The sequence below is a fragment of the Danio rerio genome, chromosome 2 (genome assembly GCF_049306965.1).
Source record: "Danio rerio strain Tuebingen ecotype United States chromosome 2, GRCz12tu, whole genome shotgun sequence".
NCBI lineage: Eukaryota > Metazoa > Chordata > Actinopteri > Cypriniformes > Danionidae > Danio > Danio rerio.
Window position 1 is genome coordinate 41,655,220 of NC_133177.1, and position 27,398 is coordinate 41,682,617.

The following is a 27,398-nucleotide window of genomic DNA, read 5'->3' on the forward strand; positions in this document are numbered from 1 at the left end:
AGGTCACGTGACTAAATTGTTTAGAAATATCAGGTCACATGACTAAAATTATTCAAAGCATCTGCCATTTCAGAAGCGTTTCGAGACCTGGTGAATCTGCGATGACTGACAGTGAAAAAAACATCTCTTATGTAGCCTAGTGGACCACATATGTGCAGAGTAACTGTGCAAATGGATGATGCATTGATGTATTTTAATAATGTAATTTATTTTATGACCAAAACAAGACATGTTTTTTCACAAAGTGTTTATTGGGATGTCAAACCAATTTTAAAACAAAACACATTACAAAAACAGAGCATTAAAAACATCTTTAGCTGCATCAACTTAAATTATCTCCATAGGCATTCCATAGTCTGGAACTCACACCACTTCACTAAATTACTTGAAACCTGAACTCTACAACTTTGGGTTTAATAGCTCAATTTGCTTAACTATTTCTTTGCTGAAGCGATTTCAGAGCAATACATATTAAAATACTACTAGGTGTCACTATAGACACATTTCAAAGCTTCGACATATTTCCCAGCAGGCAACATAACATCATAATTTTAGGTTATATTTAGGTCATGACGTCAGGTGACCAAAATTCAATGCCTAGCCAGCATCTAAGGACAATGTTATTTTGACATCCAATATCGACGTCAAATTACGTTGATATTTGGTTGATTTTAAGTTGTGTTGTAAAGTGATTAAAATCCAACGTCTGATAGATATCATAGTTGTAATATCCACGCAACATCAAGGTGCAACATTAGGGTTGATATTTGGTTGATTTTAGGTTGATTTTAGGTTGGACGTTGGACATTGACATCGGCTTGACGTTGGATTCTGACGTCAGCCTGATTTTTTATTTCCAAGCAAAATCCAACGTCCCCACAACGTTGGGGTACGTTGGGGTACAACATCAATATGACATCATGTTGACGTCCTGTGCCTGCAGGGTTGCTTTGACTGTTTCAGTTTTTCGTAAAACCTCGCTTTGCCCACCACTAATAATTACTTTAATTAGGCAAGACATTGGACAACAGCAGTTTAGTCTGTTGCCAACAAAAAAACCTTAAGTGGGTTAAAATATTTATTTAAAAAACAAATTTTAAAAATGTAAAAACTGCTTTCATGACAGCCAAGCTAGAAGTAACTTATCCAACCTTATACTGTATGTATGGATATTCAAAGTTTTTCTGTTTAACTTTTAGCAATACCATGTATATAAGAATTTTTTTTTTAAAAGGTCGTTAAGCCAGCTCATTTTGCTGTCTTAATTATGCATGTTTATGCAGCGATTTGCATTTTATTATTTGCATTTTGCATTTTTCTTTCTGCTGTGAAAATCCAGCAGCGTACAGTATAAACTCCAGCAACAGAAGAAGTTCTTGAATCTGACACATGGATGACAAAGTTCTGTTATTGTCAGACTTCCAAGCAGGAGGAAGGCGACATGAGCTGTAGGGAAACTTTTTCTTCGGTGAGTGTTGGTCCATTGTGTGAGTTTTTGAGGAATAACCCAGAGCCAAACGTCAGCGATGGAATCAATCAGAAGGTTGGCCGTTGTTCTATCGGCGACAGTGAGAGTGGAGTGCTGGAAAAATGGTCAACGATTTTACTTTTCTTGTCATCTACCCTGGCAGTGTGCCTTCACGCAGAATAATAGGAGTTAGAGCCATTCTTCTTGTATGGAGGCAGAGAACGAGCGATGTGGTGGGGGTAGGTAAGAGGGAAGTGATTTCCATGCTAATGGGAATGTTCCCGGCAGGGCTTTCTGTCTGCGCCTATGTCTCTATGATGAATGCAGCCGTCGGACTGCCAGCGCGACGGGGGTCTCGCACCAAACCGTGAACTCGCAACTTCCTCCCTCACGCACAACGGTGAAAAGGAAGTGAAGTGGGCGCTCACATAGAACTGAAAGAGAGTGTGCGGACTTGAGCTCTGGCTGCATAAACTCCTGAATCTATGGCTTATTTCTTTGAGGTTTTGCCTCTTATGGACGTTTGCCTGTGCATCGAGTTCTTTTATTATTTAACATACCACATATACATGACGGTGAGTAATTGGAGAGTGAAGTATTTGAAAAAGTGGTGCTTTGGGCTTGGTCTATTTTAGATTACAGTCATGTTGAATCATAGGGCCGATTTAGTTAGACAGCGCCGCGTGCCACAGCTCTTTGAGGGCATTGCTGGTGGAGGTCAGCGTACAGTGATCTAATTTCTGCCGTTAGTATTTAAACACTACAGCATGAATGGAGAGCACTAAAAACTTTTTCAAAGTTCTTACAAATATTGGCGGAATGACTTGCATTTTGGCATGTTTGCATCACAGGAAGTCAGAATTGTAATTTAAAGGAACAATTTTTTACCACTAATTTAAAGTCACCTAAAGGTAAACAGTTGATTTGTATTGTTTTTGAATCCATTCAGCCCACTTTCCAATCTGGTGGGAGCACTTTTAGTTTAGCTTAAGGGTACTTTCACACCTAGACTTTTGTTTCGGAACCTGGTGCATTTCCTCAGTGCGGTTTGTTGGGCATATGTGAATCCAGCAATTGCGCTCGGATCCAAAACAATTGGGTCAAGATAGCCTGAATGAGGTGGTCTAGGCTCGATTGAAATGAACTCTGCAATATGCATATATGGCTATATGAAAAGAGAATTATGAGTTGGGTGGGATGTCATCATTTGTAACAGTTGATGTGTGTTTCATGTCAAATACGAAAGTGAAAGCATGCTGAACTATTAATGAGAGCTGTTTATTTATTTTTGACCAAACTGTGGTCTTGGTTTATTTGTTATTTCTCTCTATAAAGCCTATAATGCATAATTCTAGCCAACTGTTATGTATGAGAAAGTCTGATTTATATTTGGTGACGATCTCTGTGGGTATCACCATTCAAAATTAATGTGTAGCTTTATGCTCATAATGTCTTACCGCCCATCATCATAAATTAAAATAAGGATGCATGACAGCTGAGTGGGACTCTGCAAAATTTGTGACATGTGAGGAGAGTTGACTTGAATGTGACTTGTTTTAGCTATTTTGGTCCATTTAGAAACTTTGCGGTGTGAAAGCAAACCGCACTAAGAACAAAGTGCCAAATTGTAACAATTTTTATTAATTTCGGAACAGAACAATCAATCTACAGTTGTGAAAGCACCCTACATCTTTGAATCGCATTAAACCAGTAGGATTTCTCTCAAAAATGTTGAAAAAAAGTTTTAACTACACTACTATGCCAGAACTTTACTCTTATTTGGGCATAATGATCAATGATCTCTGCTGTCATTTAGTAGTATGCCAAATGAAAGTATAGTTCTTAGACATATCGCCCTAGAAAATAGCAACTTTTCAATATATCAGTCGTAGTACATGTAACTACAGATGTAACAGATGTAGTAGATGTAACTACAGAAAATTCAAGCTTTAAATAGAATCATTTCAGCAAGATGCTAATGGTCTAATCCAATTTAATGATTTATGCTAAGCTAAGCTTAGCTAAAAGTGCTCCAGCCAGACCAGAAGATTGATTAAATTGATTCTAAACTTGTAAAAATCAAGTTAAAACAAATAAATTTAGTTTGAGGAGTGTTTAAAATTAAAATAAGCCTTTCCCAAGTGGAGTGTGAATGGCAAGAAGCGCCATGTGGGTGAACAAAATTTGCATACTGTACTTCAGAGCGGGATCTAATCTGGAACAATAGGAACTACAGTGACATAAGTATATGTTTATGGGGCAAATAAATACACGTTGAAAAAGCTAATGTTAGCAGAAGTAAGCTGCCGCCTTTATATGCACTTTCTGTTCTTTTGTGGCCTTTAATATATGACACTACAAGTTTCATCAGTGACATAGTTCTCCCTTTTACACATAATTAAATCACATAATTGTATAAATACGTTTCTTATAAATAAGTTTCTTACAACACACACAAAACAATGAAAATTTGATCACAGCATCCTTCATCTTTCATTTTTGGATCATGTTGAATTTTAGGTTTAATATAGCTGCCGGTTTCAAAATTACTTCTGACAATATGAAATCAACCAGGAAAATGGTCCTGGTGGAAAATAGTTCTCAGGGAAGCCTGTTGGCTAGTGGGTACAACTGAGTTCTTATAACTACCAGTTCCAAAAGCCCCTTTAGTCTAAGCTTGGCATTTTTAATGTTGACTTGAATGTGTCAGATGACCTGAGGTGTCCTGGGGGGGCCAGACAGAGACTGACAGTATACACCAGGAGGCTTTGACACAATTGTCGCTGTTATTAAAGTGGAATTACGGAGGGAGGGATTTGATATTAAAGTCATTTTGAGCTGAGGGTGTGGATGTGTTTTGATTACCCCACAGCCCCGGTGGTCTTTGTGAGAGAAATAGAGTGAGAGTCCTCTGGAGGTATTAACACCCTGAAGCAAGCACACAACACTGATTTCACCACCTGTATTTCTCCTCAGAAACAGTGCAGTCTTGACATAAACACAATCTCTGTCCCTTCTTCTTCTTCTCATTTTCTGTCCACTTTTTTCCCTCCTATTCGCTTTCTCAGGCAATATTGGACAGCATTCCTTGTACGTTTTCTCATTTTCTGTTCTTTTTCTTTTCTCTTGAGAAACTTGTTGGACATAGACACATACAGTATACTGAAAAGTTTTGAGTCTGTTTTGGGTTTTATATAGTTTATATACATGTACAGTATGTAGGGTCAGGTTGGATCCCTTTCAGGTCTTTGGATGCCTCAAGTCTTTGTGAAAAAAAGATTCAACAAGGTGCTGGAAACATTACATTGTGGTCCAAATCGACACAACAGTATCATGCATTTGCTCTGGATTAGTCAGTTTATGATTCACATTTATGATTCAAATCTCCCATTTCACCACTTTTCAAAGGTGCACTATTGGATTGAGATCTGGTGACTGTGTTGCCCATTTCATTATAGTACACTCATTGTCATGTTCAACTTTTAGATGGATACAGTGTGTTCAAAAAAAGGGACATGGTCAACAACAATACTCTCAGAAATAAAAAGAGCTGTCACTGGGGCAGTACCTAAACAGCTACACATAAGTTCCCAAAGGGTCCGTTTTGGTACCTCAAATGTGGCATATATTAGTACCTAAAGATTTTAAGTGAGTCTCTTTTGTGCATTTTAAGTACTAGTATGTACACTGCAAAGTAATTGCTTCTCTTACTTAGATTTTTTGTCTTGTTTCGGCAAAAAATGGCAAAACAATAATTAAATCAAGAAGCGTTGTCTAGACAAGTAAAAAGTCCATACCTGCACTGTGGATGAAGGCAAAACTGATCTATGCTGGTCTATATGCTATTCATATTAATATCTAGACGTTGCAGCAGAAATTAAGACCCATCAGACCTTTTTCTTACTTTTAATTGTACAGTTAACTGTGTATCCTGTGTGAATTGTAGCCTCAGTTTGGTTTTCTTAGCTGATAGAAGTGCCTGGGATTGGCATTTTTTGCTGTTGTAGCCCATCTATTTCAAGGTTTAAAGGCCAGAGGTCTGGTTTATAAAATTTGCATCAATACCTTCCTAAAAGTGAACATACACCAATACTCACACATTAAATTTCAATTTATTTTTAGTGACTATGTCTCATATGATTTGATATTTAAAAAGATTCAATTAAGTCAATATTTCAGTTAAATATGTTTATTTCGAGTTTACTTACAGCTGCTCACATTCTCTCATCAGGTTAGTTTTTTTTAATAGATCACAACTTTTGTGCAGGGACATTTCTACCCTTGTTTTGTGCATACGCCTTGTTCATAACGAGACCCTAGGTCGTTATGAAGGAGCCTCTTAATTTTTCTTCATATATTGCATACATTATTTTTGGGGGTCAGGATGTTAAAGTATTTTAGAATAAATGTATAATTACAAAACTATTGTCTGTTATATTTTGAAATGTTTAATTGGTGTAAAAGAAATCTAGTTTTCTGATGAAGGAAAAGTTACATTTTCATCATTACCTCAGTGTCACATTCAGAAATCGTTATAGTCATTATAATAATGTAAAGGTAATATATTTCGATTTTTGAACCTAGCAGTTAAGCAAAGAAGTATCAGCAGAGTTTTATTTTTGCTGGGTAAGATGTTTTTTTTAAACACTCTGCCATCGCTAACAGCTATATTTAGTTATAGCATGTTTGTAGATTATCTTATCAAAACTAAGATGTTCCCAGGTTATAACAGGCAAAGTTTAGAGAACTTGTAATCATCTCTCTCTCACACACACACACACACCCTGTGACTGTACAACCATCCAGTGTTAATTAAGCTGATCTAGACCAGTCTGGCCCAGTCTGGCACATGCTGTGTAAATGGAGGTTTCAAGCCAAGTCTTCCCAATTTAGCACAGATTAAACTCCCTGGCAGAAAATAGTGATTCAAATAATACCAGAGCAGTTTGATAATAGAAATAATTCCAATAATTGCCTTCTCTAATTAAGCTCTACATCCTTGAAGAGCACAATTAAAATAGTCATAGTTAATATTAGCCTCCTTTTAATCCCTTTTTCATTTTCTCCGCCTGCTTATTTGTGCTCTATTTGTTAATATTTCATCTAAAGTTCAGCTCTTTCTGCTTCATTTGACAGCATAATGGTTGCCTACAGACACGTCAACTGCCTTAAACTTTCTCCATCCATACACATCACTTCTCTCATATCCGACTTCACCTCTTCTCTTTCTTCTATTCACCTCATCTGACTTTTCTTTCTCTGCCTTTAGCTTTTGCACCCCTGCCTTTTCACTCCTTTCATTCCATATCACTGTCCGTTTCCCACGCGTTTCTTTCTCTTTCAGTCCTCAATCACTCACCATACCAATTTCGTAATCTCTTCCTGTCTTGCTCACTTTCAATCTTTTGATATATTCATATACAGTTAGCGAACTGAATCCTCGCTGTGCTGATTCGTTCTTTTTGGCACGAGAGAGCGGTTTTAACCCTGTCTCAATCCCACGATACTGTGCTCCATTCATATGTGAGCCGAAGCACCGGGGCAGCACTTCTACAGGGCATTAAGCCTCACAGCAGGACCTGCAAATGTAAATATCATGTTAAAACCCTCTGCATTATTATATCATGTCAGTGGGTCTTTATTTATTGCTGTGCTCTTTTGATGAACAGGGTATTATAAAGGGTTTTCTGGGTCTTATCCTTGCTTTAGGGCTGTGCGTTATGAAAGATCTTTGGTTCATTTCGTCAGGATATTTATGGAAACTTTTGAAAAATCTGTTTTACATAGTTTATGGATTTTTTGTTTATGTGTGTGGCTTTCCTGTTTTTGCAATTTTTTAAATAAAAGTACTTTTTTAGGATAAACCTGTTGCATTTAAAATTTATGCCTATTTATTACTACTATTCAAGTGTATTAATAGTTTAGAGCAGAATTTCTCAACCATGTAGTACCACCAGCACTGCATGTTTTGTTTGTCACCTTTGTCTGTCCCACCCATTACATGTCTTTCAGTCTCTGCTAATGAGCTGAAACAGGTGTGTTTGGTTAAGGAGACATGGAAAATATATTTAGATTTTTTTTTTTATCAAGTTCTATTTTTTTTTTACAGATGCATTCATTTAAACCTTTACTGTCACATTTAGTTAAACTTTAGAGAAATAAATTTAAATGAAGTAAATGTGAAAGTTATAGGATATGGCCGAGAAGTGTGGTGTCCCATAAGTACAATGTTGCCTTTACATTTATATCATCCAGGTGATTAGTGTTTTTTTCTAGTAATTTTAAAAGATGTTTTTTTTAACTAATTAATGTTATGTTATTTTTTTACAGTCAGTTTAGTGGGTGTTATGTATTTAATTATTTCAAATAGTTTTTTGAAATTTATTGCTACAGTATATTGTTGGCAAAAGTAAATTCTGGTGAGTATAATTTGTATTTATATGGCACATTTATCATGTATGGCCATACAGCCAAAGCACATCACAATCATGAGGGGGGTCTCTCCCCACTCCACCACCAGTGTGCAGCATCCACTTGAATGATACAACGGCAGCCACAGGACAACGGTGTCAGTGCACTCACCACGCACCAGCTATAGGTGGAGTATAGAGACAGTGATAGAGCCAATTTGGTGGATGGGGATGATTGGACGGCCATGATGGGTGAGCGATGATAGAGGGAGTTTGGCCAGGACAGTTACGCCCCTACACTTTACAAGAATTGCCATAGGATTTTTAATGACCACAAAGAGTCAGGACCTTGGTTTAACGTCTCACCTGAGAGTCGGCGCTCACTGTGAGTACAGTGTTCCCTTCACTTTACTGGGGTATTAGGACTCACACAGACCACAGATTTAGCACCCCCTGCTGGCTTCACTAACACCACTTCCAACAGCCACCTAGTTTTTTTCATGTGATCTGCCATTCAGGTACTGACCAGGCTCAGCCCTGCTTAGCTTCAGTGTGTAACCATTCTTGGGCTGCATGGTGATATGAATATGAAATTCTGACTATGAATGCATGAAAAGTTTCTCAAATTAATTTATTTTAAACATCTATTTTTTATTTAGTAAATATAGATTTTTTAAAATAAATAAACAAATGAATAAATAAACAAACAAAAGAATGAACGAATGAATGAATAAATGAATGAATAAAGAAATAAACAAAAACAAATGTTTAAATAAATGAATGAACGAACAAATGTACAAACAAACAAATTTACAAACAAACTAACTAACTAACTAACTAACTAACTAACTAACTAACTAACTAACTAACTAACTAACTAACTAACTAACTAACTAACTAACTAACTTGCTAACTAACTAACAAATGTACAAACAAACAAACGTATAAACAAACAAACAAACAAACATAAACAAACCAACAAACTTAAAAAAGCATAAACAAAACAAAGACATAAACAAACGTATAAACAAACAAACAAATATATAAATGAACAAACGTACAAATGAATAAATGTACAAACAAATGGGCAAACAAATGTACACACAAGTAAACAAACATATAAACAAACAAACAAATAAATAAGCAAACAAATGCATAAACAAACAAACATATAAACAAACAAACATATATACAAACAAACAAATGTTTAAACAAACAAAAGTATAAATGAAAGAACGAACGTACAAACAAAAAAATGTACAAACAAACATATAAACAAACAAAAGTATAAACAAGTAAACAAACTAATATAAAAACAAACAAACAAACATGTAAGCAAGCAAACAAATGCATAAACAAACAAACAAATGTATAAACAAACAAACAAACAAATGTATAAACAAACAAACAAATGTATAAATAAATTACAAATGTATAAATGAATGCATTTAAAAAAAATATTTATATTTAATTCCATTGTACAACATGCATGTAATCTTTATTGTGCTCCCAAAAATTCAGCCAACCATTGTTATCTTGATCCCTCTTTGTAGCTCTGCATTCAGGATCCAGATGCTGTAGTTACGACGTCTATCATGAGAGACTAACTAGCTGATCAGCAGGGTGGTGAGGGGACAAGGAAACTCTGACACAAGATGAGTTGCTTTGCTCTTTGGCAATTCCCTCTCCCCATCCCTCACTTTACACCCTGCCTCCATAAGTGCCCCAGTGATGGACGTCTTTAAAGGATGCAGATTTTATTCTACCTAATTTTCAACCAGCGCTTGAGCTTTAGCCAGCTAGACATTTTTTTAATGACTCCCCCATCTCAGAGGTCTCATTTCTGCAGCAACATAAAGCCTCGTCCACAGATAAGAGCCCTTATTTTCTCATTCTTTTTTGTCTCCTGACTGCTACTTTCTTTTAGCATCGCCTTTGCATTTCCAGTCGCCTCTGTTTATAATCGCTACATCTTTGAATCAAGCTGCTTTCCCCTCATTTACAAACAATACAGTCCTCGGCATCTATTCATCCGTCCAGAACTCTTTGTACCATTTAACTGTGTTCCTTTTCAAAATCCATCTTTTGCCTGCCCACATGCAGTCTTGCCCACACGGAGTCTCACTCATCGCGCTTGGTGGACCTGAGGTAATTGCGTTCCATGTTATTTACTGAGCTGAACCTGCATTCATCCACAGACCTGCTAATTAACTCCATCTGCCTATCATTGAAAAGCTTTAAATACTCTCCTCTTAATCTCCCATTGGGCGCTGAGTCATACCGGCCAATCCCGGCTCTTTCCCTGTGAAGCCCGGCCCCATCGGAGAGGCTTTTAATGAATGAAAATAATAAAAGAAGTCGAGTTTCTTATTGCAGAGAGTAAAGGTGGTGCATTGAAGTGAGTTGGAGCACTCGGCTTGCTCCTTCTGAACACAATTACAGTGACCCAGTGGGGAGTGCTGTATCTCTAAGTCACAGAACATTGATCTCGTCCCTTCATGCTGTTTGATTGGCCGGCTGAAGCTGCTTCAGAAAAAAAGATGGTCATCCATCCGTTTTTTTTTTCTTCTGTTCTTCTTTATGTGGGGATTTATGATTTATGAGGTGACGGGTAGCTGCCATTGAGGGAATGTGTGAGTCTTGATTCATAGAAAATAGTACATGATTTAGGCCTTATCTCAATTCTAGTCCTTACCCCTACCCCTTGGTTCTTGCGTTCATGTGAAGGGGTTTTCCCAATTCTCCTTGCACTGTAAAAAATTCTGGGTTCCACACAAGCAATTTGTTCTTAAGTACTTCACTTATTTGCACAAAATGAAGAAATTAAGTTAACCTATTAATTTTCACAAATTTAAGTGCATTGAACATTAAACAATGAAGTTGTCCCAAGACCAAAACAAAAAAAGTTTAAATAAATTGATTGTGGTTTAGATGTGTAGGGATAGGGGGAAGTGCCATATAGCCCTTCAAACGAAGACCACACTACAAAAGAAGGGGTATACGCAATATTCCTGCAACATGGTTGCAAAAGTAAGCAAGGAGACTCAAAAGTGTAAAATAAAAGTCATTAATAATGGTTTTTACTCTAAACAAGTACCTGATTTATTATATTCAACTCATAATGTGTTACTGTCATGATCTTCAAAGAAAAGATTTTTAAAAAATCGCTAAATTTACCTAAAGGTGGTTTGTCTTAATAATCACTGCAAAACATACTTGAAGGCCACCTATGATGAAAATCATCTTTTGTAAGCTGTTTGGACAGAACTGTGTGCGGGTTGACAGTCATTGATATAAAGACAATAGGTCTCTTTTTTAAATTTCCTGACATTAAAATAGGTTCCAAATTCCTCCTATTTTGAGGCCCAGCGCAATATGATGTAGGAGTGTGGTTTTCCCACCCACTGAATTGATTGACAGCCATGTATTAATATGTCTGCGTAGTAATGCGTGTAATCATATCAACAAGACAGGACGTACACAAAGCAACTGGCATTAAAAGAGCTGTTCAGCTCTCTGTGATCATCTGCACCTCAATAATGAGTTTTACAAGTTTAAAAGTTTATAAAGCAGTGCATGTTTGTAATGAAATACAGCAATTTTACTGTCCATACTTTATCACCACAGCCGTGTCTTAGTACAATTATTAATAAAGATGATTCAATCCTGCTTTACGTTAAGGTTATGTTGCCGTTAAATCAGGTTTATTTTGTACATTAACATAACAGATATCCATACAGCACTGGATATTACCGTGTATCCTGTAATGTTTACTGTGCAAAAACAGTGCAAAGTTAAATGAGACTGTCAAATACATCTGGTGGCAACGAACTAGCTTTTTACTTCTGGTAAAATGCAGGTATGCACATCCGTCTTTCTCAGATATTATTGTTGCACAGTTTGTGCTGAATACAACAGTACATGTTGTCCAGTACTATGAAATAGGTAGCTGAAATAAGCACAAATGTCAGGGCATGTCAAAACATCTTAGCGGCCCCAAAACCACCTCAGACCCCTAAGAGTAAATGCACACTATAGTTTTGTGCTTCTTGCAACATAATCCAGCAGTCGTAACAGGGACACACAAGGAAACCTTGAGACCCGTGTGAATTTCTGTTGAAAATGAATGGTGTTTGTCCATACACCTCCAAACAACAAAACAACAAAGCAAGCAAGTAATCTTTTAAACATGCTTGCATCTTTTGGAATCCTCAAATTGCTGCCACGGATGACATGACATATGAGTTAGCGATGATATATGATGACATTAGATGATTAGATTAGATCCAACTTTATTGTCATTACACATATACAATGACAAGGCAACGGAATGCAGTTTATTTCTAACCAGGAGTAAGCAAGTGCAGGATATAGGTATAAGTTATAAAGTGCAATTATAGAGAAACTATGGACTATGTACTATGAACATTATATACAGATTGTATTAGCTATGAACAGAGGTTAACAATAGATGACTTTATGTACAGTATGTAGTGGGTTAACATTTGTTATGAGATTTTTCATTCTTACCCATTCCCAATCAGCTTTATTTCAAGGACCAAGGGGAAGGCATAGGATTAGGGGTATGATATAGAATTGGGATTGTGTCATAGAGGATAGATCACAATGTCCTCCTTGAAATATTAAGTTAAAGATGCAAATATAATTTAAATTTTATTGCATGCATATTGTGTCTTAAGGTGTGTTCATACTTGGTAAGTTTGATTAATACTGTGGTACTTCACGATGGACGTCCGGTGCTCTTCAGTCTTTTGCCTGCCCACATGCAGTCTTGCCCACACGGAGTCTCACTCATCGCGCTTGGTGGACCTGAGGTAATTGCGTTCCATGTTATTTACTGAGCTGAACCTGCATTCATCCACAGACCTGCTAATTAACTCCATCTGCCTATCATTGAAAAGCTTTAAATACTCTCCTCTTAATCTCCCATTGGGCGCTGAGTCATACCGGCCAATCCCGGCTCTTTCCCTGTGAAGCCCGGCCCCATCGGAGAGGCTTTTAATGAATGAAAATAATAAAAGAAGTCGAGTTTCTTATTGCAGAGAGTAAAGGTGGTGCATTGAAGTGAGTTGGAGCACTCGGCTTGCTCCTTCTGAACACAATTACAGTGACCCAGTGGGGAGTGCTGTATCTCTAAGTCACAGAACATTGATCTCGTCCCTTCATGCTGTTTGATTGGCCGGCTGAAGCTGCTTCAGAAAAAAAGATGGTCATCCATCCGTTTTTTTTTTCTTCTGTTCTTCTTTATGTGGGGATTTATGATTTATGAGGTGACGGGTAGCTGCCATTGAGGGAATGTGTGAGTCTTGATTCATAGAAAATAGTACATGATTTAGGCCTTATCTCAATTCTAGTCCTTACCCCTACCCCTTGGTTCTTGCGTTCATGTGAAGGGGTTTTCCCAATTCTCCTTGCACTGTAAAAAATTCTGGGTTCCACACAAGCAATTTGTTCTTAAGTACTTCACTTATTTGCACAAAATGAAGAAATTAAGTTAACCTATTAATTTTCACAAATTTAAGTGCATTGAACATTAAACAATGAAGTTGTCCCAAGACCAAAACAAAAAAAGTTTAAATAAATTGATTGTGGTTTAGATGTGTAGGGATAGGGGGAAGTGCCATATAGCCCTTCAAACGAAGACCACACTACAAAAGAAGGGGTATACGCAATATTCCTGCAACATGGTTGCAAAAGTAAGCAAGGAGACTCAAAAGTGTAAAATAAAAGTCATTAATAATGGTTTTTACTCTAAACAAGTACCTGATTTATTATATTCAACTCATAATGTGTTACTGTCATGATCTTCAAAGAAAAGATTTTTAAAAAATCGCTAAATTTACCTAAAGGTGGTTTGTCTTAATAATCACTGCAAAACATACTTGAAGGCCACCTATGATGAAAATCATCTTTTGTAAGCTGTTTGGACAGAACTGTGTGCGGGTTGACAGTCATTGATATAAAGACAATAGGTCTCTTTTTTAAATTTCCTGACATTAAAATAGGTTCCAAATTCCTCCTATTTTGAGGCCCAGCGCAATATGATGTAGGAGTGTGGTTTTCCCACCCACTGAATTGATTGACAGCCATGTATTAATATGTCTGCGTAGTAATGCGTGTAATCATATCAACAAGACAGGACGTACACAAAGCAACTGGCATTAAAAGAGCTGTTCAGCTCTCTGTGATCATCTGCACCTCAATAATGAGTTTTACAAGTTTAAAAGTTTATAAAGCAGTGCATGTTTGTAATGAAATACAGCAATTTTACTGTCCATACTTTATCACCACAGCCGTGTCTTAGTACAATTATTAATAAAGATGATTCAATCCTGCTTTACGTTAAGGTTATGTTGCCGTTAAATCAGGTTTATTTTGTACATTAACATAACAGATATCCATACAGCACTGGATATTACCGTGTATCCTGTAATGTTTACTGTGCAAAAACAGTGCAAAGTTAAATGAGACTGTCAAATACATCTGGTGGCAACGAACTAGCTTTTTACTTCTGGTAAAATGCAGGTATGCACATCCGTCTTTCTCAGATATTATTGTTGCACAGTTTGTGCTGAATACAACAGTACATGTTGTCCAGTACTATGAAATAGGTAGCTGAAATAAGCACAAATGTCAGGGCATGTCAAAACATCTTAGCGGCCCCAAAACCACCTCAGACCCCTAAGAGTAAATGCACACTATAGTTTTGTGCTTCTTGCAACATAATCCAGCAGTCGTAACAGGGACACACAAGGAAACCTTGAGACCCGTGTGAATTTCTGTTGAAAATGAATGGTGTTTGTCCATACACCTCCAAACAACAAAACAACAAAGCAAGCAAGTAATCTTTTAAACATGCTTGCATCTTTTGGAATCCTCAAATTGCTGCCACGGATGACATGACATATGAGTTAGCGATGATATATGATGACATTAGATGATTAGATTAGATCCAACTTTATTGTCATTACACATATACAATGACAAGGCAACGGAATGCAGTTTATTTCTAACCAGGAGTAAGCAAGTGCAGGATATAGGTATAAGTTATAAAGTGCAATTATAGAGAAACTATGGACTATGTACTATGAACATTATATACAGATTGTATTAGCTATGAACAGAGGTTAACAATAGATGACTTTATGTACAGTATGTAGTGGGTTAACATTTGTTATGAGATTTTTCATTCTTACCCATTCCCAATCAGCTTTATTTCAAGGACCAAGGGGAAGGCATAGGATTAGGGGTATGATATAGAATTGGGATTGTGTCATAGAGGATAGATCACAATGTCCTCCTTGAAATATTAAGTTAAAGATGCAAATATAATTTAAATTTTATTGCATGCATATTGTGTCTTAAGGTGTGTTCATACTTGGTAAGTTTGATTAATACTGTGGTACTTCACGATGGACGTCCGGTGCTCTTCAGTCTCCTGGGGCTAGACTGGAGATCTGCACAGAAAGTTTGGCCTGGGGAGAAATGATCATGCCCAATTAAGCCTGGTTTCTCTCAAGGTTTTTTTCTCTTCACTTTCGTCAACTGGTGAAGTTTTGTTCCTTGCCACTGTCGACACTGGCTTGCTTGGTTTGGGACTTGTGGAGCTGTGCATAGATGGATTTGCTCTTTAGTGTTTGGACTTAGCAGTAAAGTTTAAACTAAACTGAACTGAACTTAACTGAACTTAAACTCTGAACACTGCACTGACACTGTTTTAGTTTGCTAGAACTTCTATGTAAAGCTGCTTTGACACAGTCTACATTGTAAAAGCGCTAATGGTGTGATTGCTCTGGATGGATACAAAAAGACGGGAGAAAGAGCTAAGAATGGAAGTGAGGACCACAGTACGCGAAAGAGGACCGCAAACAGAGAGTGGTTGAATGAGTTGGTTCTGGTTGAACATGATGAGTTGTAAATGCCAAAAAGCGAGTGGCTGCAAAAGTGTGCCGGTAGTGAACGAGTCCAGTAAAAAGTGACTGCTGTTAAGAGTGCGTGGAGTGCAGTTGGCTGAGAGTGGTGGGGTTAACAGAGTTGTGCAGTTTCCTCAACAAAAGGAGCTGAGTGACGTCGCTCTACATAGACATGGGCTGTAAGGTTATTTCCCTCTAGTTCACCGGCATCTGGTACTATACACTTTCACAATAAGTAAGAAAACCAAATACACTAGCATACCAGCATCGTTGACGGGTTGACTGACGAGCGATGCGTTTCCAGCTGTTGACTTTTTCCATACCGCACCCACTCCTTAAATGAACTAATAATGAGCACATACATTCATTGCATAGACCCATTTAGTGAACTGGTGTTTATAGTTTTTGTGTATTTTGTTTGTTATCTTTAGTACAGTTGTAGTCAGTGGCTTACAGCTGTCTGGGTTTTTAAGAGTTCAAACTTAGCTGATGATTGATAATAAAAGCTTGTTTGGCATGCTGTCCTAGGAGAGAGCCCTGAGCTTATGAGATCCTCGAGTCCTGGGCTCTCTCCAGTTTGCAGGGCGGGAGGGGAGTTTGAGATCAGGTTGATCTCAATAACCTCTCTAACGGCTTATTTCTAGCTAGTGACGAATATAGATGACTAAGGAGAGGTGTAATCGCTGAGAGCTTGACTATGGTATCCATTTTGTGTGTTCAATTTACTTAGGGTGTGTGTTGTTTGAACTGTGGAATAAACCAAAGAACCCGGGGAAAACCCACGCGAGCACAGGGAGAACAAGCGAAACTCTGCACAGAAACGTTGTCTGGTTTAATAGGGACTTAAAACCAGAGGCAATCTTGCTATGAGGCAACAGTGCTAATTACTGGGCCGCCTTGTTGCCCATCTGAAAGGGAGGGAAAGTAGCGGTGGGTGGGGGGTTCTTTAAAACGTAGATAATAAAATAAGAAAACTTTATAAAACTCTATAAAAGCTGGATAATCGATAATGAGCTGATGCTGGAACTGCTGAGAAAAATCCTAAGCACGTGATCCTCTTGAAATTTGGTTATAAATAAACTTCACAAAGTTAAATTTGTAATATTGACGGATTTCTTCTGTTTGGCACCCGAACAAAAAAGTAAAATATTACCCACCTGGGGCCTCATGTATCAACGCTGCGTACGCACAAAAACTTTGCGTACGCCAGGTTTCACGCTCAGAATAGCTCACGTTTGGATTTACTAACAATGAACTGAACGTGGGAATGTGCGCAACTTCACGGCAGCTTTCTGGCTGGCGTACGCACATTTTTTGTGCGTGTCTGTTTTATTTCCATTGGCGACTCCTAGAGGCAGTTGTGTTAAATTGCTCTCTACAAAGTGTCTGAGCCTTGCAATGGCAGCTGTATGAGACGGGTTCAGCAGGTATATAAGGTTTCCATACCATACAGTTGACCAGCTAAACATTAAAGCACAATTTGCAGCGGTCACCTGTTTTCCCAATGTAATCTGAGCGATCTACCGCACGCACATTGCTATAAAGACACTATCTGAAGATGAATTTGCATGCGTGAATCAGAAACATTTCAATATTATTATATCTGTAAAATGTTGCAGCACCCTGAACAGTCTCAGTGGCGCGCTCGTAAGACACATGTGAACATGTTTTGACACGTTCGAGCATGAACTCGGCTCGAATCCAGCGTCTGATGAACTCTTTCTTCTTTTTTCCCCCGCTACATATCAGATTATGCCTACTATTTATCACGAGAAAGACTAGTAGGAATCATTAATAAGTTTGTGCATCATATTTTATTTGCACATTTATTGAATGGAAATGTTTCTGATTCACGCTTGCAAATTCATCTTCATATAGTGTCTTTATAGCAATGTGCGTGCAGTAGATCGCTCAGATTACATCGGGAAAACAGGCGACCGCTGCAAATTGTGCTTTAATGTTTAGCTGGTCAACTGTATGGTATGGAAACCTTACATACCTATCTGAAGATGAATTTGCATGCGTGAATCAGAAACATTTCCATTCAATAAATGTGCAAATAAAATATGATGCTTATTGATATGAACTTATTAATGATTCCTACTTGTCTTTCTCGTGATAAATAGTTGACAAAATCTGATATGTAGCGGGGGAAAAAACAAGAAAGAGTTCATCAGACGCTGGATTCGAGCCGAGTTCAAGCTCGAACGTATCAATTCCTGATCACATGGGTCTTACGAGAAGCGCCACTGAGACTGTTACCCATCCTGCAACATTTTACAGATATAAACGACAATATTTCTTTTTTCAATGCACTCAGTGCGATGTTCAGACCCAACTGTGTTAACCGCATCAGCTAAACTCTCCCGCTCTATTTATTTCTTTTATTGTTAATTCCGGAGAACAAACTTGCAAATAACACCGCTTTTCTCCGGTCTACCTCTGAAAGCACCTCCAATTCACATTCTGTTCAAAGTTTCTCTTTTTGCTTGCTTTTGCCATTGCTTTTTCGTTGGGTTTTGCCATTAGCATAGTCATTAGCATATTCATACGGGGGAGGAGGCAGGGAGGGGTTTTGTGCTCGTGCATGTTGCGCTCAGTTTCACGTTCATTCAGATGTACAAAAGAATATGCGTGAGATTCGGCGTACGCAGTGTTTCATACATCTGAAATTTTTTCTGCGTACGCACATTTACAGCTTTGTGCGTACGCAATGTTTTAGTAAGATTTCCACGCAAGTCTTCGTACATGAGGCCCCTGGAGTTCAGGATAGGGCCACTGTTACAGGGGTATAATTAAAATCATTTATTTATAAGAAATTAGTACTTCATTCAGAAAAAGTGTTTGTAAACCTTGTACATTTTACAGCCTTTTTTAAACAGCAAATCATAATTATTTCTGAATGATCTTGTGACACTGAAAACTAAATGCCTTTTGCAAAGTCAGCTTTGGTTTCACAGAAATAAAATCTATTGAAATAGAAAAATTATTCAACGTTTTCAAACTTTTGAACAGTGTGTTCTTTGAGGCATTTCTGGCCACTTGGCGTCTTGTCTTTTATTGAAGTGCATGACCTTGAGCACGCAATGATGTGTGCGTCTGTGTTTGGCTTCCTGTTGTGCCAAATCCTTAAATCCCAATGCAAACAGCTCTCCTCGATTTTGCCTCAAGTGTGGCGAATCGCAGACATCTTCTAACGTTTTCTAAGTAGAGGTGCATGCTTTTTGCTTGACAGAAGTGAGAGAGCATTTTAAAGTCTGCGCAATGACACGGTGGACACTCTGTAGACGAATCCTCAAACACTTGTTGTGCTGGAGACTTTTTCCCCCCATCAGCCACCTCTCCTTCATCAAAGAACAGCAGGACTTCGACAACATGCCAGTCTGAGCTGAAATTCAAAGCCTGTCAGATGCAGAACTGATGCACACTACTGAGGGAGTGATTTGAAAGGCTGCTGCTACATTTCTGCAAATTTGGGTGCTGTTTGTTGATGTAGTGAGATGGTGATGAGCTTTGACTTTCATCTCGGGCTGTTGTTTTGTGGTGTCACATATACAAGGTGTCTAATGGAGACGTACGGTGTAATGTCCCGGGTTGTGACGTTTGAAACAAATGCTCACTATATATATAACTTAGATGGAAGCTGATATGCTTTAGACCATCAGTCTTCTTTATCTCTCCTTACTTCATGACTTTCCTCAGGATATAAACGTAACAATAAAACTCAAACACTACTTGCTCATGTCTTCTGACTTTGTCTGAAATGCTGATGCTTATCTGTGGGATCAGTTTTTTTTTTTATGCAATATTTGTCATGGCAGCATAGTGGCTTAGTGGTTAGCACTGTCGCCTCACAGCAAAAAGGTCACTGGTTTGAGTCCCAGCTGGGCCAGTTGGAATTTCTGTGTGGAGTTTGCATGTTCGCCCTATGTTCGTTTGGGTTTCCTCCTGGTGCTCCGGTTTCCCCCACAGTCCAAACACATGCGCTATAGGTGAATCGAATAAAATAAATTGGCAATAATGTTAGAGTGTGTGTTTGTGTGAATGAGTGTATGGGTGTTTTCCAATACTGTGCTGCAGCTGGTAGGGCATCCACTGCAAAAAACATATACTGGAATAGTTATATAATATTAAATAATATTCCGCTGTGGTGACCCCTGATAAATAGGGGACTAAGCTATAGGTCTTAAACTGAAATCCTGCAGGGCCACAGCTCTGCATGGTTTTGCTCCAACCCTAATCAAACACTGCTGATCCAACTAATCAAGGTGTTCAATACTACTAGAGTCTATTAAGCAGGTGTGAGTTGGAGGTGGTTGGAGTTAAAATCTACAGAGCTGTGGCCCTCCAGGAATTGAGTTTGAGACCCTTGGACAAAGCCGAAAGAAAATGAATGAATGAATGAACAATATTTGTCAGTTTTACTGTTACTGAAATACTGTCTACTTTTATGTGACAAAATTAGCATTGTTTGTTGATGTTGAAGTGCAAATTTAAAGAAGTATTTATATAAAAACAGCTTTTCATTTACTTAACCACAGTTCATCCAAGATGTTGAATTCTTTGGTAGGAGATTTAGACAGATTTCCATCTGAATAAAATGCAAGTCAAATATGTCAGTCTACAAAAAATCAAAAAACAAAAATAAATCATATACTATAGGCATCGCTAAATTAATAAATAAATAAAAGAAAAAAAATCTACTTAAAATTGTATGGTTACTTTTTTTAACTTAAAAAACTTTCACTTTTTTTTTTAGTTGACTCAAGTTTTACCCCAAGTATTGTACACTAGTTTACTCAATTTAAGTAGAGTCAACTAAAAAAAAAAGCTGTGCAACAAGTTGCCTTACAGTCTTACAGTAAGTTAAAGTTTAAGTTAAGAGTCAATGTTTTTTTACAGTGTATCTGTGGGTCCTGATGATATGTTGAGGTCTTATGAATAGGCATGGGATGGGATAAGTGTTTTCAAGGTATACCGTGGTTTGGAAAAAAGTCAAATATTTAAAGCCGCCAATTTTTTTTATTTACTTTTTTATATTTTTTTATTTATTTATTTTTTTTGCCATATCTGTGTGGAGTTTGCATGTTTTCCCCGTGTATGTGTGGGTTTCCTACAGGTGCTGCGGTTTCCCCCACAAGTCTGAAAACGTGGTATAGGTGAATTGGGTAGGCTAAATTTTCCGTAGACTATGTGTGTGAAGGAGTGTGTATGAATGTTTCCCAGTGATGGGTTGCAGCTGGAAGGGCGTCCGCTGAGTAAAACATATGCTGGATAAGTAGGCGGTTTAATTAGTAAAGGGACCAAGCCAAAAAGAAAATGAATGAATGAATGAAGACAGCAGAAATCAGTGATTCATTTGAATTATTTAGCCTGGCATGTTTACTGCTCCAAAATATTTTAAAAGTTTTTCAAAATAAAATATTTTGTATTCAAAGAGGACAAAGTTTTAGGTTTTTACCCAGACAATTTTATCCCAGGTTATACCATCAGAATCTTATACCGGCCCATGCTTACTGTTGAAACAAAACAATCAGTCTGTACTAGAAATGGAATCATTTGAAGCCATGGGAAGTCATTTTATTTTGCTTCTATTTGTTTTTGTTTTTTTTTACTTTCAACGTGCCCAAAGGCATTGACTTGCATTTTATGAGATAGTTACAGCAAAAAAAAAAAAAAAATAGTCTTTAATGTTCTAGTTACCAAAAAAGGGACATGTTGGATGGCCTGAGGGTGAGTAAATCAACAGCATTTTTATTTTTTGTTGCGTGAACTATCCCTTTAAGGCAAAATATTTAACAAATCAACATAAAACAAGTGAAAACTGCCCTTTCATGTAAAATGTAGCTCAAAAACCATCTTTTTCTGTATTTCACATACCTTAGTTCAGGCTCGATAGTTCACGTTAACAAATATGCGATGCAGAAGTTATTTTTTAAATGTCTGTTGTGTGTACGTACTGTATCTGATTAATCTCATATGAATAAGATGCATTTGGGTAAGTTAATTAACATACTAGTAAAGGGCTTCAGTTTAGCAATAGCAGTGTGATTATATTGTTCGGCTGCATTTTGCTCAGCTCATATTCAAAATGATTAAGTATAATTACATTATGTGAAACAATCATATTCATTTTAGAGGTTTTTATTAGATTAACACTGGATGCGAATCATTAGTCTGAAAGAAAAGTTGTGGTTGATATAAAGAGAAATGGGAGATGCTTCAGTGTAAAATCAGATTGTTATGATGTATGAGGATGCTTAATAATTGATTCTCTGATTCCGTTTCTCTTTTCTCTTGTCCAAATCTTCCTCCCTTACCCAGGTTCCTGGCTGTTCTCTGTGTCTGAGTTGGCTGTGCCAGGGGCGGAGGTGGGTCGGATCTCAGCAACAGATGCTGACTTGGGTGAGAACGCCAAACTGGAGTACACCATCCTAGATGGAGAGTCAGGAGACACCTTTAACATCTCTGGAGCCAACCAGGAGGCCGTGATTATTCTGAACAAGGTAGGAGAAAAGTCCAGGGAACTTACAGTGTGAGAAAGATAGAAAAAACACATGAAAAGTCAAATTCTTTTTTTAAAGCCAGGCTTATGGTATATTGATTTCTAGCCTGGTTTATGATGGATGCATTTCTGGACTGATTTATGACAGTTGAATTTCTAGCCTGATTTGTGCAGATATATTTAGATACTATTGGCTAAAAGATGTACTGTTCAGTTTTAGGCTCTTCATAATGTGTTTCAGACTGTTGGAAAGGAAACCTCCAGAATATACTTTTTTTTCAATTTGCATGTGTTTATTTTATTTATTTTTATTCTTACAATACATATTTTATAAGTTGTTTTCTCAAAGGGCGACTTTTTCTTGTGTCTTCACTTCAGTAGCACATACAGTACACAAAAACTTTACAGCATTATTCCTATCGGGATTCTGACAGTTTTTGCAGAGGTGTTTGTTCTTATAACATTTGCTTCATTTTAGACAACATCTTACTCCTAAAAACACAAGAAATGTGTTTTTCTGGCTGTTGACAGTGTTTTCTGATTTATGGAGTGATAAAAAGGGTTCTTTAGAATGTCCTTCGTAAAAGTGTTTTCCTTTGTGTCAACTGAATAAAACATTTTGAACTTAAGAACAGACTTGAAAGTTTAGATTTATGTTCAGGTAATGAGTGAAGTTTACATATAAACTAATTTTAAGAGGATCACGTGCTTATGATTGACCACGGCGGGTCCCACATTAGTTAACACATGATACGCCAATCAGATGAATTCAAATATGTATAAATCGCCAGATTTCCTTAGCCATCTTTGTCTTGAAGAATCTCCCCATCCACCTCTACTTATTCCCCTATTTCTTAACTAAATAGGGGGAAGCTATCGATACCTACCTGAGCTCATACTCCCATTTCACCAGATGAAAAGAGAGGGAGCCCTGGGTTAGAGGATCTCAGAAAGCGAGCCAAACTTCCTCTTACTTATAATGATAGTAATAATAATAATAATAATAATAATAATAATACTGTTGCCAATTTGCGATGAAAATCCTACATAACGGTAATACTTTGATTTAGGTATTCACATGTCTGCACTGCACTTCAATAATGCGATTAGAATCGACATAGTCCACATCTTAATTTGATTTTTGTTTAGTTCGATTATGACCTTAATTGGAATCAAATTTTCAAAATCAAAATTAATCAAAAATCGCTGTTTACATGCTAGAATATTAATCAGAGTATTGTCTTAATCGTATTAAAATTTAATTATTGGTGTAAATAGTGTTTACAGCAACCATATTTAGTCATGAAATCTCAAGAATGCTTGATGAACATGCAAGAATCAATGAAGTTTACTCTTCTCTGCCACAAAGTATGTTAATACTTCTGCTAGAACCATTGAGGTTTGTTCTCACATTTCAAACGGGGTTGAGCTTCTGCTTATGTTTGTTGATGAGCATTTAGAAACCAAAATTAAATCTGTTCATCATATGAAGCAATTGTGTCAAATGTTTTGGTCAACAGGCTAACAATGAAGAACCACAAACCTCTCAGATGTAACTTAAATATCTTTATTCGTTTTCTGAAGATGAACTGAAACACAAAAAAACGATGTGAGAATGAGCAAATGATGGCAATTTTCATTTTGCGGTTGAACTCATGCATTTAAATTCTGGATTTAAAAATATATATTTTTAGGTAGTATCCTATAAATCCAGAAAAATCCATGAAGGTATCAGAAATAAATAATTAACCACATTTGATTTTAGTGGTTTCATCCAAGTCTTTTATTAGTTAAGTAAATGTTATGTAGCTTTTATTCACAAACAAACATTGATCACCAATCAATGTTTACAGCAATTAGAATTTTAAGCATGCTTGATTGACATGGAACAACCAATGAGGTTTACTCTTTAGTGTCACAAAGTACGTTAAAACTTCAGCTAGAACCACTGAGGTTTGTTCTCACATTTCAAACATGTGGTTGAGCTTCTGTTTATGTTTGTTGATGAACATTTAGAAGCTCAAATTAAATCTGTTCATCATATAAAGCAATTGTGTCTCATTCTTTTGGTGAACAGACTTAATGGACAATCATAAATCTCTCAGATTTAATTAAAAACATCTTCATTTGTCTTCTAAAGACATCTAAAAATGATGTGACAATAAACAAATTCTGGATTTTATTTTATTTTTGCTGCATCTGTTTTAGGCAGTTTCCCAAAAAAAAACATTTGAATTATGTGGACAGAAACTCGGCTGCTGGCAGCTAAATATGGCTACAGCAGTGAAGGTTGTCGACCAGCATGCTCTTTCTGTTTAAAGCAGACTGACCGAGAAGTCTTGCTGGCTAAGCTAGTTAAGAAGTCTGGTGGGAACTGCAACACAATAGCGGTGACCTGCAACCAAAAACCCAATGCAAGCTGGTAACCATCTACTCCAGTCTTTTCAGCAGGGAAAAGTGTGTGTGTGTGTGTGTGTGTGTGTGTGTGTGTGTGTGTGTGTGTGTGTGTGTGTGTGTGTGTGTGTGGGCATGGTTTGTTGGAAGGTGGGCAGAGATCAAAGGACGCCTCATAGAGCAGATGATGTCCACGTGTAGGAGGGGCAGGTTACTCATTCTGCCAGGTGTCGTGAGGAAATCTGCTCCAGCTATAGAAAAAAAAGCCTCCACAAAAGGCCCAAACGAGTGTTGGTGATATATAGGCGATGTGAGTCAATGTTGAATCAGCCCCATCGCAGTCTGTGCAGGCTCTGTGTGTGCGTGAGACGCTGATCAGACAGGCTGCGAAATAAAAGAGCGTGATTTATGCTGACATGCCGTGTGGTGTGTGCCACGCGCAGAAGCCCCCCATGAGACCACACTCATCTCTGAGAGCCTGTTTCTTCACTGGCAAAGATTCTGACTGTCACTGTTCGCCTCAGGACATCTCCACATCATCACCTGCATTGGCAGAGGATGCATTAGTGAATTAAAGCCATGGTTCACTCAAAAATTACCATTCTGTCATTGTTTACTCACACGTGTCATTACAGATTTATATGCTGCCTTTTGTTTTGTATATGACTCAAAGTAAGAATCTCTTGTCATACAGTGACACTTCATAGTCACCAGGGGCTGTCAAGCTTGAAACGGCATCAAAAAGACCTTAAAAGTGGTCTGTAGGACTCATGCATCGTATTGCATAGAGGTTTTATAGGTTTGTGGAAAGAACAGAAACAAACGTAACTGTTATTTGAAGATAATTACAGAAAGAGACTCCAAATATCTTCCCGTGTCTGATTGCGAGGGTGTATGTAATTCTGAGTTGGATTATTTATAAGAAAGCTGTCACTCCGATCCATACCTAGCATGTTGCTTCCTTCGCCTACGTGCAGAGATAGTCAAAACAGCGCATCGCTTATGTTTCCATCACTTGGAAATGTAGATTTTAACGAGTAATACATGATTATGTACACACACACACACACACACACACACACACCGAACACACACACACACACCGAACACACACACACACACACACACACACACACACACACACACACACACACACACACACACACACACACACACACACACATTCAAAGTTAATTTTAATACTTTGATTATACAAGCTGACAATAAACATCCAGAGGCCATCAACACTACAGTGAGTACCATTTAGTTTAACACATAACAAAATTGTAGGATTTTTTCTCTCGACAACAAAACAAAATGAAAAAAATTAATGCAGAGAAAATGTTGAGAAAAGAGTAGTGAAGAAAGCAACTGATTGTGATATAGATGAGCTTGAACAAGCTTTGCATATTAACAGCATCATTTTGACAGATGGTCAAGGTGCTCCAGGATTGGACAGCCCAGTCACCAGAAATGAACATTATTGAGCATGTCTGGAGTAGTATGAAGGAGGAAGCATTGGAAATAAATCCAAAGGCTTTTGATGAACTCTGGGAGTCCTGCAAGAACGCTTTCTTTGCCATCCCAGATGACTTTGTTAATAAGTTATTAGAGTCATTGCAAAGATGTATGGATGCAGTCCTCCAAGATCATAGGAGTCATACACAATATTAATTCTTTTTCCACAGCACCATGACAATATATTCTATACTGTATATTATTTCTGTTAAGTGACAAGACTTTTGTCTAATCAAAGTTAGACCTTACTGTCCTTGTTAAATAAGAAAAATCAAGGCATGATTATATTTTATTTTGGTAAAATAAGCATTCTTTTATATCAGCCACCTCTGATAGATAGCGAATGATCAACTAGATATCGAGTTATTATTTGTTGTTCCTAAAATAAAACGTGGATAGGCAACAAGACTTAGCACTTGTAGTAGTCTTCAACAAGACAACTACTACTCAGGTAGTGTAATATGACCTGATTTAATTTTTATTTTTTTTACTGTAGGACAGTTGCAATATTTGGCCTTATTTTAAAGTTGCAATGTAAAAAAAACTTTATATTTCTGTAAAGATATACAATGCTTTAAATGCATATACAGAAATGTGAACAGTGCAGTATTTTGGCTGTAATTGACTTACTGTACATCAAGTTACTAGTGAATTGCTGCTAGTACGTTACTGTAGATTCTACAGGAAATTATTAACAGTTTGTGTTAGAATATGTCACAGGGTTTTTATTTTCTTAGCAAAAACATCCTGACCTGAGTCCTTGGCATAAAAATCAATCTTTAGGCTTTAATAGACCAGGCTTTAATAGACAACCTAGGAACTCAGGAAATGTATTGTTTGTTGAAAACTGTTCACACATAGGCAATAAAAATGAGTAATGCATAAAATATGTATCCTTGCAAAAGCCATACTGTTACATTTTTTTTTATGTAAACACAGTGGAATGCATTAATATAAAACTATAATACAAAACTGTTTATTGACATAATCTTTTTTTTACCACTTTACATGCAAATCAGTTACCCAGCAAAGCACCTATTGTTGACTGATACTTTTGAATTAAAAATTTAAGTTGAATAGATTTCTGTGGATTTATTACTTAGCATTGTTTCAGTTTTTTTTTTTTTTTTACTGAAAAAGTTAGTTTCAGAAAATATGTAAAAGAGAGT

At 37.2% G+C, this 27,398-nt stretch overlaps 1 protein-coding gene across 10 annotated transcripts in view; it reads left to right on the forward strand.

Annotated features, from left to right (window-relative positions):
- The window catches only part of cdh24b (cadherin 24, type 2b), a 267,097-nt gene that overhangs the window by 184,761 nt on the left and 54,938 nt on the right, over window positions 1-27,398 (forward strand). For all 10 annotated transcript variants that reach the window (XM_073928672.1, XM_021467808.3, XM_073928670.1 and 7 more), the window contains one exon: window positions 22,137-22,318. In XM_073928672.1, coding sequence (XP_073784773.1) covers window positions 22,137-22,318 — 182 coding nt within the window. The remainder of the gene's footprint in view (window positions 1-22,136; window positions 22,319-27,398) is intronic.